General features: G+C 56.0%; 1 protein-coding gene across 3 annotated transcripts in view; it reads right to left on the minus strand.

Moving 5' to 3' along the window:
• LOC133356662 (plasma membrane calcium-transporting ATPase 2-like) overlaps positions 1–670 on the minus strand; it is a 49,803-nt gene extending 49,133 nt beyond the window's left edge. The window contains exon 1 of one of the 3 annotated variants that reach the window (XM_061574296.1): positions 217–670. In XM_061574296.1, the coding sequence (XP_061430280.1) occupies positions 217–427 (211 nt within the window). In that variant the 5' untranslated portion in view covers positions 428–670. The remainder of the gene's footprint in view (positions 1–216) is intronic. The other 2 variants (XM_061574294.1, XM_061574295.1) reach the window with 2 other exon arrangements.
• Positions 671–13,297: the final 12,627 nt, after the last annotated feature.

A 13,297-nucleotide genomic window follows, 5' to 3' on the forward strand; every position in this document is an offset into this window, starting at 1 on the left:
GCACCATGTACACGCGCGCACGTGTACGCGCAACCTGTACGCGCAACAAGCACGTACACAAGTACGCGCACGCACGGCATGTGCACGCATGTGCAAGTCTGCACACGCAGCATCCGGATGCACGCACGCACGTTTTACACGCAACACGCTGCACACGCACCCACCCCCGTGTAAGCAAAGGCCCGCGCCCCTCCCTCCCCCCCTCCCCCCGCTCACCGTCGGTGGGCGAGGTGCCGAGCCTGTGGCACAGGCCGTGTACGCCACCGTAGGCCTCCGCCACCTTGGCGATGGCCTCCGTGCCGCGCACCTCCATGAGGTCGCGTAGCTCCTGCAGCGAGCAACCAAAGGGCCCCCCCCCCGGCGGCCCCAGCGCCGCCCCCCCGCCCTTCGGCAGGAAGTCCACGGTGGTGCTGTTCCCGTCCGCCATGTCGGCAGGCGTGGTGTCGCCTGCCCCCAGCGATCGATGAGCTCCCGTAGATCTCTCGTCGTCCCGTTCCCGATCGCAGCCTCACGTCGCCGGCCAGTCGCAGCAGTCAGCGGTGGTGGACGTAGACGTGGAATGAATTTGCCAACTGCGGCTAACTGGGCTGGCAGCTGCTGCTGCTCTTCCACCCTACTCCCTCCTGCTCCCTTCTACTCCCTCCTGCTCCCCCCCGCCCACCCCTCCTCTCCTCCTCCTCCCCCCCCTCCTCCTCCCGTCTCCTCCGTCCTGCTGCTCCCCCTATGTGCTCCCCCCTGGCTGTTCCCCCCTTGGCTGCTGCTGCTGCTGATGAGGCCACAAGGAGCAGGAGGTGCAGCAGGAGTCGGTGGCGCAACGACGCCGGGCGAGTGACGCGGCCGCTAGCCGCGGGCAACTTCGGCGGCCGAGGGGCGAGCGGCCATCGTCGGGCCCCGTGAGGCGAGCGCAGCGGCCCTGGGGGGGTGGACGGAGTGGGGGGGAGAATGGAGCGAGTTAACCGCTACGGTCGGAACACGTGCAACAACATCGTGGTGGTCATTAACCTATCAACCGCTTGCAAGCCCATCTCCTGGTTACAGGCACGACTGGAAATTCCACATTCCTATGGTGGAGGCGAGTTGACTCAAAGGACAACCACTGTTGTTGTTGTCAATCTTCTCCACGAAGTGGTGCTCGTTTTATCGACCCCCAGAGGGAACGATGGATGATAGGCCGAGTCAGGATCAATCCACTGCTGGATGAAGCATTCGTGAGCCATCGCCATCTCTCGCAGTGCCAGGAACACAAAGACATGGAGACACGGAGATACGGGACAGAGGGGACATGGAGACACAGGGCCACAGAGACACGGGGCCACAAAGACACAGGGCCACAGAGACACAGAGACACGGGCCACAGAGACATGGAGACACAAAGACACAGAGACACGAGGCCACAAAGACACAGGGCCACAGAGACACGGAGCCACAGAGACACGGTGCCACAGGGATACAGAGACACGGGGCCATGGAGACACAGGGCCACAAAGACACAGGGCCACAGGGCCACAGAGACACAGGGCCACAGAGACACGGGGCCACAAAGACACGGGGCCACAGGGCCACGGAGATACAGAGACACAGGGACATGGAGACACAGGGCCACAGAGACACAAAGACACGGGGCCACAAAGACACGGGGCCACAGAGACACGGGGCCACAAAGACACAGGGCCACAGGGCCACGGAGATACAGAGACACAGTGACACGGAGACACAGAGGCACGGTGCCACAGAGACACAGGGACACAGAGACACAGGGACACAGAGACAGGGCGGGGGCGTTTGGTTCAACTCCCCCCCTACGACCCCCCCACTCAGGCCGTGATATGCGATGCCTCTGTGGCTGAGGAGGTAAAACCGGCGCGGACCGAACCAGTGGCAAGGAAATTGGAGACGCGCGCATGCACACACACACACATGTACATACACACACGTACACACACACACACGTGCACATACACACACGTACACACACACACACACGTGCACATACAAAGACAAAGATCCCCCGTATAGCCTGAACAGACTGTAGGGGCAAGTGCTGTTAGCGAGCACCTATGAAGGCCGGAACGGTACACGAGGGGGTGGGTGGCCAGCACCACGCCCGACCGCCTTTGTCTCCCTAGTGGCGATGTTTACACACCGCACACCAGGTACTCATTTAAGGCTGAGTCGACCTAGGGGAGGCCCAGGACCGGTTCAGGAAGTCTTTACCGGTGTTGGCCGTGAGCAGGAATCGAACTTGTGCCACCGGATTTGTAGCGCAGTGTGCTAACCATTGTGCCACCGCTCCCCAAATACGTACACACACACGCACACACGCACAATAAACTATTTTTTATTTTACCAGGTAAGGCTCACGGAGCTATATAGCTCATGTTCAGAAGCGACCGGGCCACAAATTTATAGCTCAACGAAGTGGCTTCTCATCACGTGGAAATTTATAGCAGAAGCCACACTCTCTAAACGCGTCGGTGTTCTTTCTAAACGTGCAGGGGAAAATCGGAGGAGCCGGAGAAAAAAATCCATGTGACCACTGAGAGAGAGACGCGCAAACTCCAAATAGACAACAAGCGTCAGGGTCGGGATCGAACCCACGACCTTCTGTATACCGAGCGAGGTAGTTAACATCTTTCCACCATAGCGAGTGCCCACACACGCACACATGTGCACAACAACAAGAAAAATATCCCCCGTATAGCCTGAACAGACTGTTAGGGAAATTGCTGTTAGCGAGCACCTATGAAGGCCGGCATGGCACACAATGGAGTGGGTGGCCAACACCACGCCCGGCCGCCTTTGTCTCCCCAGCGGCGATGTTTACACACCGCACCAGGTACTCAATTGAGGCTGAGTCGACCGAGAGGAGGCCCGTGACCGGTTCAGATAATCGTCACCGGTGTTGGCCGTGAGCGGGAATTGAACTCGAGCCGTCGGGTTCGGAGCGCAGCGCTAACTGCTACACCACCGCTCCCCACCACCACACGCGCGCACACACACACGCGCGCGCGCACACACAAACACACACAAGCGTGTAGTTTCCATGATGTAACCGCCACGCCACGCCACGCCCCCCCAAACCGCCACCATCCCCCCACCCCCACCTGCACACACCTGTGTGTGTGTACCTGTGTGTGTATACGTGTGTGTGTACGTGTGTGTGTGTGTACCTGTGTGGGTGTGTGTACCTGTGTGGGTGTGTGTACCTGTGGGTGTGTGTACCTGTGTGTGTGTACCTGTGTGTGTGTACCTGTGTGTATGTACCTGTGTGTGTGTGGGTGTGTGCACCTGTGTGTGTGGGTGTGTGTACCTGTGTGTGTGTGTGTACGTGTGTGGGTGTGTGTACATGTGTGTGGGTGTGTGTACGTGTGTGGGTGTGGGTACCTGCGTGCTGGTGTGTGTACCTGTGTGGGTGTCTGTACGTGTGTGTGTGTGTGTGTACATGTGTGGGTGTCTGTACGTGTGTGTGTGTACCTGTGTGTGTGTGTGTGTACCTGTGTGTGTGTACCTGTGTGTGTGTGTGTGGGTGTGTACCTGTGTGTGTGTGTACCTGTGTGTGTGTGTACGTGTGTGTGTACCTGTGTGGGTGTGTGTACCTGTGTGGGTGTGTGTGTACCTGTGTGTGTGTACCTGTGTGTGTGTGCGCGTGTGCTGGGAGCGGTGGCGCAGCGGTTAGTGTCGTGTGCTACGAACCGGGCTACCAGAGTTCGATTTCCGCTCACGGTCAACACCGCTAACAATTACCTGAACCGGCCCTGGGCCTCTCCTAGGTCGACTCAGCCTTAAATGAGTAGTACCAGGTGCGGTGCGCTGTAAATATCTACACTGGCCAGACGAAGGCGGTCGGGGCGTGGTGGTGGCCATCAACCCTCCTCGTGTGCCGTGCCGGCCTTCATGGGCCGCTGCTACTCGCTCCGCACAGCACTTGCCCCAACAGTCTGTTAAAGGCTGTACGAGGGATCTTTGCCATTGCATTGGACAAGCAACCTTTGCTCTCTACAGCGCAATAGCCCCGCCACTACGGCGACCAGGCACGAGTGGGGGGGGGGGGGGGCTAAAATAGGGGATTGGGTAGGTAAGTGATTGAATTGGTGGGCGAGAAGGGCGGGTGGATGGGTGGGTGAGTGGTTAGAAGGGTGGGGAGCCAGGCGAGTGGTATGTACGCGATTGGATAGGTGGGTGAGTCGCTATGTAGGTGGGTAGGCGTGTGACTAGGTAATCAGACAGGTAGGCAGGTAGGCAGGCAGGTAGGCAGGTAGGCAGGGAGGCAGGCGTGGAGGTACACACGGATACTGTCAGAGACCCCAACTACGACCCCTCCCCCCGTCACTGCCCGCCGCCCCTCCCCCAGAGCCCTGGTAAGGAGCCCCGAGTGCTGAATCAGTGCCCAATCAGCTGAGGGTGCCCAGCATGGCACTTGGGGGGGGGCACGTGGGGGCACGTGGGGGTCATGGGGAGCACGGGGAGCACGTGGGGGGCACGTGGGGGGCACGTAGGGGGCACGTGGGGGGCACGTGGGGGGCACGGGGAGCACGTGGGGGGCACGGGGAGCACGTGGGGGGCACGGGTAACCGCCGCTTCGAGCCCTCCATGGCCAGCACGCACCCCGCTCACGTGCCACGCGACAGGGCCGGGCAAGTACCTCGGGAGGCACGTGGGCAGACATGCCCGTGGGGAAGTGTGTGTGCAGGTGGGTGGGTCTGTGGATAGGTGTGTAGATAGGCACGTAGGTAGGTAGGTTGGTGTGTGGGTGGGCAGGTGGGGGGCGGAGTATTTGGCTGCTATAAATGTCCACGTGGTGATGATGATAAGCCACTTTTGTTGAGCGACCATTTGCGATAGCTGGGTGGCTTCTGAAGAAGAGCTACGTAGCTCAGTGGGCCTAACCTGGTAAAATAAAAAAAACTGTTTATCTTCAGGTGCGTAGAAGCAGGCAGGCAGGTGTGTGGGTCAGTGGATAGCAGCAGGAAACAGGAGAAAACGATTCAGTGGAATAAATAAATAAATGCCATGGAAAGGGAACAGCGCGGAGATGAAAAGGGCATTTCATCTTTGCGCACACAGACAGATACACAGACACACACACAGATATACACAGATACAGACAGATACACACACATATACACACACAAATACACAGATACACAGACAGATACACACACAGATACACACACACAACAACCGCCATTCGCCACTAAGTGGCGGTAATGTCACTACAGCGCTTGTGCCAGGCCAGGTGTGCTCCGAGGCCACGGAGCACACCTGGCAGGAAGTCATGGAATAGACCGAGGTGCCATGGATTAACCGACTGAGATGACTGACCGATGCACCACCTGTGCCCCCCACTGTGCCAACTGCATTTTAGCCACCCGGCGCTCCGTTTTTGTGAGCGTCGCTCCTCTGCCCTCCATTGTTGGTGAAGGGCGATTGCCTCCAACTGCCCAGCGTCCTTCTCGAGCCTCCACATAGGCTGATCTTGACATCGCCGGTACCAGTCGTCAGCAAGTCCACCCAGCTCCACATCCTCCCGTGCTGCATCAACCCATCTCTTCTTCAGCCCGTGCCACGCCCGTTTAGCCTCCTCTATCTGGCCAAACAGGAGTTGCTTGGGCATGCGGTGGCTGGTCATGCGGGCTATATGACCCAACCAACGCAGCCTCGTCTGCCGAACGAGCTCACCGATGGGACTCTGTCCAGATGTTGAAGGATCTGTGAGCTTCTCAAAAAATCCAGCCTGGTTAAACCCAAGATTAACTGTAGGCAGGCAAGCCATGAATCTTTCAAACTGGCACAGATGTATCTCTAGAGGGCTCCACGTTTCACAACCAAAGAGAAGGGAGGGCATAACTATGGCCGAGAAGACTCGAAGCTTCATGTGGAGTGATGGACCAGGCAGCTTCCACACAGCCAAACGCAGCCAATGAAAAGATAATGCAGCTCGACTGAGACAGTGAAATCGCGGCTGCAAAATCGGAGCTAGTTATGAGCACACGGCCTCGGTACTGAAGCCTCTCCACTCTCTCTCCAACTGCCCCGTCACCAATGGGGAGTGCAGGGGGCGAGGTGTTGTGTGACTCAAAATAGCCAGGCAGGTGCTTAGTTTTGGAGAGGCTGATGGTAAGGCCCCCACCTCTGAGTGGCACGCTCCAGGTTCAACAGCAGTGCCTCCAACTCCTCCTCTGAGTGAGCAGCAATCACCAGACAATCAGCATGCATAACATGGTTGACCAATAGGGAGGCATCCCTTGACCGCACCCGGGCATCGATCAGCCTCCCCTTGTAAAGCTTTTGGTAAGTACGCATGGAGGGGGGAGGAGGGGGGTTAACCCAAATGTGTACGCTTGCGTATGGGGGTCTACTGACAATGTACGTACACATAGGAAACGGGTGGGGGGGGGGGTGAAGCCTCGATAATAATGTCGACATTGCCCTTCAAATGAGTTAGTCCCACGGTGGACTGTTTGCTTAAACACGTGAATATTATCAATCCTTCATCGTTTCTGCGTGGATTAAATATCGGCCGTTCTATAGGATTCAGGGGGAGGGGTGTAAAAAGTACGTGTGCGTACAGGGAGGGGGGGGAGGGGTCAAGTTTTGATAGATTTTAGCGTACCTACTAAATGGATGGGCCCATTCCTGACTTTTAGGGCAAGTGCTGTTATCACTCCCGACCTTCCCCCCTCCCACGGGTTCACAGGGGGGGGGGGTGTGGGGGGGTGACAGGCAGTGACCACACACGTCGGCAGTTGGCCCATAAAAGAGAACGAGTGTGTGGGGACACGTGAGTGTGTGTGAGGACACGTGAGTGAGTGTGTGTGAGGGCACGTGAGTGAGTGTGTGTGGTGACACGTGAGTGTGTGGAGTGTGTGGTGACACGTGTGTGTATGAGGACCCGTGTGTGTATGTGGGGACACGTGAGTGTGTGTGTGGAGTGTGTGGAGTGTGTGTGGGTGGAGTGTGTGTGGGTGGAGTGTGTGTGGGTGTATCGAGTGTGTGGTTGTGTATGTGGAGTATGTGGAGTGTGTGGGTATGTGTGGAGTGTGTGGGTGTGTGTGGAGTGTGTGGGTGTGTGTGGGTATGCGTGTGCATGGGGTGTATGGGGGCGTGTGGAGCATGTTGGAGTGTGTGGATGTATGGCTGAGGTGCCATCTGTTGAGGAAGTACTGAAGGTAATCCAGAGTCTGAGACCAGGAAAGGCACCAGACAGAGATGATCTCCCAAGCGAAATGCTGAGGAAGGGTGGCGTTTGTGCACAGACTGCCCTACATGACATCATAACAGTCTGGACCACTGGACGGATTCCGCATGATTGGAAGGATGCCCTGGTGGTCCCCCTCTTTACAAAGGGGGACCGCACAGACTGTAACAACTACAGAGGCATCTCACTCCTAAGTGTGCCGGGAAAGGTCCTGGCAAGGATTATTCAACATCGCCTTGCTAGGCACGCTGAGGAGAGGCTTGCAGAACCCCAATGCGGTTTCAGGAAAGGGGCGGTCCTGCACAGATGCCATATTTTCTGTCCGTCTGCTACAGCAAAGGTGTAGGGAATTCCAACAAGATCTACATCTCTGTTTTATTGACCTGGTTAAGGCCTATGAAACCATCAGTAGGCCTGGGCTCTGGGTTGTTCTTCGTGCTTTCAGAGTCCCTGACCCTCTGCTCATGATCATTAAGGACCTTCATGATGTTGAGCGGGCCCAGGTAAAACTACGTGCCCGGGAGTCAGAGCCATTCCCTGTACACCTTGGGGTGCGACAGGGATGTCCTCTTGCTCCCACATTATTTAACATCTATTTTGGCCACGTAGTTTATGAAGCCTTCAATAGCTGTACCGGAGGAATTTCCATCTGGTACAGATACAATGGGAGGCTGATCGATGCCCAGGTGCGGTCAAGGGATGGCTCCCTATTGCTCAACCATGCCCATGATCTGGTTATTTATGCTCACTCAGAGGAGGAGTTGGAGGCACTGCTACTGAACCTGGAGCTTGCCACTAAGAGGTGGGGCCTTACCATCAGCCCCACCAAAACTAAGCACCTGCCTGGGTATTTTGTACCATCGGACACTCCACCCCCACAATTCTCAATTGGTGATGGGACAGTTGTGGACAGAGTGGAGAGTTTCCCATACCTGGGCAGTGTGCTCATGAACGGCTCCGCTTTAACAGCAGAGGTCTCACTCCGAATCAGTCGAGCGGCATTATTTTTTCATCGGTTGCGTAACGCTGTGTGGAAGCTACCTGGTCTGTCGCTCCGCACGAAGCTTCAGGTCTTCTCGGCCACATTCCCTCCCTTCTCTACGCTTGCGAAATGTGGACCCCCCTAATGGAACATCGTCGCCGGTTAGAAACATTTAGGCTGGCCTGCCTACGATCCATCCTGGGTTTAACTAGGCTGGATTGTGTGAGGAGCTCACACATCCTTGAAAGATCTGGACAAAGTCCCATCGGTGAGCTCCTACGGCAGGCAAGGCTGCATTGGCTGGGCCATGTAGCCCGCATGCCCAGCCACCGTATGCCTAAACAGCTTTTTTTCGGCCGGATCGAAGGGGCTAAACGGGCGCGGCACGGACTAGAGAAGAGATGGAGTAATGTGGTAGAGGAGGACGTGGAGCTGAGTGGATTTGCCGATGACTGGTACCAGCGATGTCAAGATCGGCCTTTGTGAAGGATGCTCGTGAAGGACGCTACTGGGCAGTTGGAGGCAGTCGCCCTCCAACAACAACGAAGGGCGGAGGAGTGACGCTCACAACAATGAGCGGAGCGCCAGGTGGCTAAAGCACAACAAGTTGGCACAGTAGGGGGCACAGGTGGTGCATCAGCCAGTCATCTCAGTCATCTCAGTCAGTCGACTGTGGCACCTGGGTCTGCCCCGTGACCTCCTGCCAGCGGGCGTTTGACACTTCACATGGCTTCAAGGTGCACATAGCCTGGCACAAGCGTCGTGGTGACGTCATGGCGGTTGTTGTTGTTGTGCATGGAGTGCGTGGTGTGTGGAATGTGTGAAGTGTGGGTGTGTGGAGTGTGTGCGTGGAGTGAAAGGGTGTACAATGTGGAGTGTGTGGAGTGTGAGTGTTCTAAAAGTGCTATAAAATTCCACGTGATGATAATAAGCCACTTCGCTGAACTATCATTTATGGCAGCCAGGTCGCTTCTGAACAAAAGCCATATAGCTCAGTGGTAGGCCTTATCTGGTGACGTAAAAATAGTTTAGTTTAGGGTGTGGAATGTGTGTGTGGCGCGGGGAGCGGTAATGCAGTTGTCAGTGCGCCATGCCTGCCCTCATAGGTGTTGCACACTCACAGGATACACGGGGGATCTGATTCTGGGTGTGTAGGTATGTGTGGGTGTGTGTGTGTGTGTGGAGTGTGGGTCTCTGTGCGAGTCTACGGGTCTCTGTGCGAGTCTACGGGTCTCTGTGCTAGTCTACGGGTCTCTGTGCGAGTCTATGGGTCATGTAACTGACCAGCAGGGCGCGAGTTGGTTCTGCCCAGATTTCCAGATCCTTCCCTTTTTGGGCGAAGCCGGATTTCCGCAAAACCCGCTCTTCAAATCTATGTCATTATGCCCTCCACCACCCGGCTGAGCCCAAACGAATTGTCGCACGTACACAACATACGCGTCGATCTACTGTGAGGGTCGCTCTCGAACCAACCCATGGTGATTGGGTGCGTGGGTAAGTCGTTGGGTGCCTGGGTGAGTGAGTGGGTGGCTGGCTGCGTGAGTGGGTGGGTGGGTGAGTGGGTGGATGAGTGGGTGGGTGAGTGGGTGGGTGAGTGGGTGGGTGAGTGGGTGGGTAAGTGGGTGGGTGAGTAAATGGGTGGATGGGTTAGTGGGTGGGTGAGTGGATGGGTGGGTAAGTGGGTGAGTGAGTGGGTGAGTGAGTTGGTGGGTAGGTGAGTGGGTGGGTAGGTGAGTGAGTGGGTGGGTGAGTGAGTGGATGGGTGAGTGGGTGGGTGAGTGGATGGGTGGGTAAGTGGGTGAGTGAGTGGGTGAGTGAGTGGGTGAGTGGGTAGGTGGGTGGGTGAGTGAGTGGATGGGTGAGTGGGTGGGTAAGTGGGTGGGTGAGTGGATGGGTTAGTGGGTGGATGAGTGGATGGGTGGGTAAGTGGGTGAGTGAGTGGGTGAGTGAGTTGGTGAGTGGGTGGGTAGGTGAGTGAGTGAGTGGGTGGGTGGGTGGGTAGGTGAGTGAGTGGGTGGTGGGTAGGTGGGTGAGTGGGTGGGTGGGTAAGTGGGTGGGTGAGTAAATGGGTGGATGGGTTAGTGGGTGGGTGAGTGGATGGGTGGGTAAGTGGGTGAGTGAGTGGGTGAGTGAGTTGGTGGGTAGGTGAGTGGGTGGGTAGGTGAGTGAGTGGGTGGGTGAGTGAGTGGATGGGTGAGTGGGTGGGTGAGTGGATGGGTGGGTAAGTGGGTGAGTGAGTGGGTGAGTGAGTGGGTGAGTGGGTAGGTGGGTGGGTGAGTGAGTGGATGGGTGAGTGGGTGGGTAAGTGGGTGGGTGAGTGGATGGGTTAGTGGGTGGATGAGTGGATGGGTGGGTAAGTGGGTGAGTGAGTGGGTGAGTGAGTTGGTGAGTGGGTGGGTAGGTGAGTGAGTGAGTGGGTGGGTGGGTGGGTAGGTGAGTGAGTGGGTGGTGGGTAGGTGGGTGAGTGGGTGGGTGAGTGGGTGGGTAAGTGGGCGGGTGAGTGGATGGGTGGGTAAGTGGGTGAGTGAGTGAGTTGGTGGGTGGGTGGGTGGGTGGGTGGGTGGGTGAGTGGGTGGGTGGGTAGGTGAGTGAGTGGGTGGGTGAGTGGGTGAGTGGATGGGTAAGTGGATGGGTGGGTGGGTAAGTTGTGAGTGAGTGAGTGGGTGGATGGTTTTGTGGGTGGGTGAGTGGATGAGTTCAGTGGGTAAGTGGGTGAGTGAGTGAGTGGGTGAGTGGGTGGGTGGATGGGTTTGTGGGTGGGTGAGTGGATGGGTGGGTGAGTGGATGGGTGGGTGGGTGAGTGAGTGAGTGGGTGAGTGGGTAGGTGGGTGGGCACGTGAGTGGGTGGGTGGGTGGATGAGTGGGTGGGTGAGTGAATGAGTGGGTAGGTGGGTGGGCGCGTGAGTGGATGAGTGGGTGAGTGAGTGAGTGGGTGAGTCGGTGGGTGGGTGGGTGAATAGGTGGGTGGGTGACGCCCCACTCACACACCCAACCACTCACCCGCAGCACTGCAGAGGTCACCCCTCTCTCTGCCTCGTCCCTCCCAATAACTTCGCTCAACCCAAGAACGGTGCCAACTCTTATTCAATGACACTTTAGAGAGTGCTGTTTATTGCTGTTCGTTGCACAATGCTAAACAAATACACAGAGACACACAAGTACACTTAAATGTACACACACACAAAACAAAGATCCCATCATAGCCTTAACAGACTGTTGGGGCATGTGCTGTTAGCGAGCACACGAGGTGGGTCGTCAGCGCCATGTGCGGCCGCCTTTGTCTCCCCAGTGGCGATGTTTACACACCGCACAAAGTTCTCACTTGCAGCTGAGTCGATCTAGCGGAGGTCCTGGTCTCAGGACCGGTTTGGGCCGCCCGGTTCATTGTGCAGCATGCTAACCACTACACCACTGCTCCCCATGCACACAAAGGCAAATACACAGTCGCACTCACACACACACTCAACAGACAGTATGCACACACACACACTCACCTCTCAGTCACTCGTACAGTAAGCACACACGCAATGCACACACTCATAACCCTGTCTCCTAATCTCTCACACACCGCAACCCCCACACACAGAGATATACTCACACCAATACACACACACTCACACACCACAACATCCACACACCAAGACATACACACACTCACACACCAAGACACACACACACACTCACACACCACAACATCCACACACAGAGATACACTCACACACCACAACATCCACACACAGAGATACACACACACTCACACACCACAACATCCACACACACCAAGACATACACACACACTCACACACCACAACATACACACACACTCACACACCAAGACACACACACTCACACACCACAACATCCACACAGAGACACACACACACCACAACCCCCACACACAGAGATATACTCACACACCAATACACACACACTCACACACCACAACATCCACACACACACTACAACATCCACACACAGAGATACACTCATACACCAATACACACACACTCACACGCCACAACATCCACACACACAGAGATACACTCACACACCAACACACCAACACACACACACTCTCAAATCACAACCCCCCCCCCACACACAGATACACTCACACAAATACACACACATACACTCCCATACCACAACCCCCACACACACAGATACACTCATGCCCCAATACACACACATACACTCCCATACCACAACCCCCCCACACACACAGATACACTCACACACCAATACACACACACACTCGTACCACAACCCCCCCACACACCAATAACGACAAAGATCCCCCGTGTAGCCTTCTAAAGACTGTTGGGGAAAGTGCAGTGGCCAGTACCACAGGTACGCGGATTGAGTCGGCCGAAGACCGGTTCAGATATTCGTCACCGTAATCGAAAATCGAACTCGGGTTAATCGAACTGCTCCCCCCCCCACACGCACTCACACACATGGACTAACACGTACACACACAAAATCCCTACACACACAGCCTACACACAACCTACACACACACACAACTCTCACACACGCACAGCCTACACACAACTCTCACACACACAACTCTCACTCACACACACAGCCTACACATAACCTACACACACAACTCTCACACACACAGCCTACACATAACATACACACACAACTCTCACACACAGTCTACACACAACCTACACACACACAGCGTAACCTACACAGATAACGATCCCGTGTAGACTTCAATAAACCTAGGAAGACACACAGACAAAGACGCCCCGTGTAGCCTACACACGTTGTTGGGTCAAGTGCTGCTCACGAGTAGCACCAACGAAGGGCCATTGTGGTTAGAACCAAGCCCGGCCACCTTTGTCTCCCCAAATATGGTGTTTACTATACCCCCCGATTCAGATACGATCAATAAAAGCAGTGTGCTAACCATTGCGTCACCACTCCCCCTCTGCCACCAATGCAAAGACAAAGACCCACCGTATAGCCTCAACATATTTTTGGGGCAAGTACTGTTAGCGAGCAGCACCTATGCAGGGATGATGGGCTGAGTCAGCCTCAGCCTGCCCCCACGACCAGGGTTTGAGTCACCCACAACACCGCTGCTGAGTTAGTGATGCAAAGAC

The sequence above is a fragment of the Lethenteron reissneri genome, chromosome 55 (assembly GCF_015708825.2).
Source record: "Lethenteron reissneri isolate LAM-NWPU_2019-01 chromosome 55, ASM1570882v1, whole genome shotgun sequence".
Lineage (NCBI taxonomy): Eukaryota > Metazoa > Chordata > Hyperoartia > Petromyzontiformes > Petromyzontidae > Lethenteron > Lethenteron reissneri.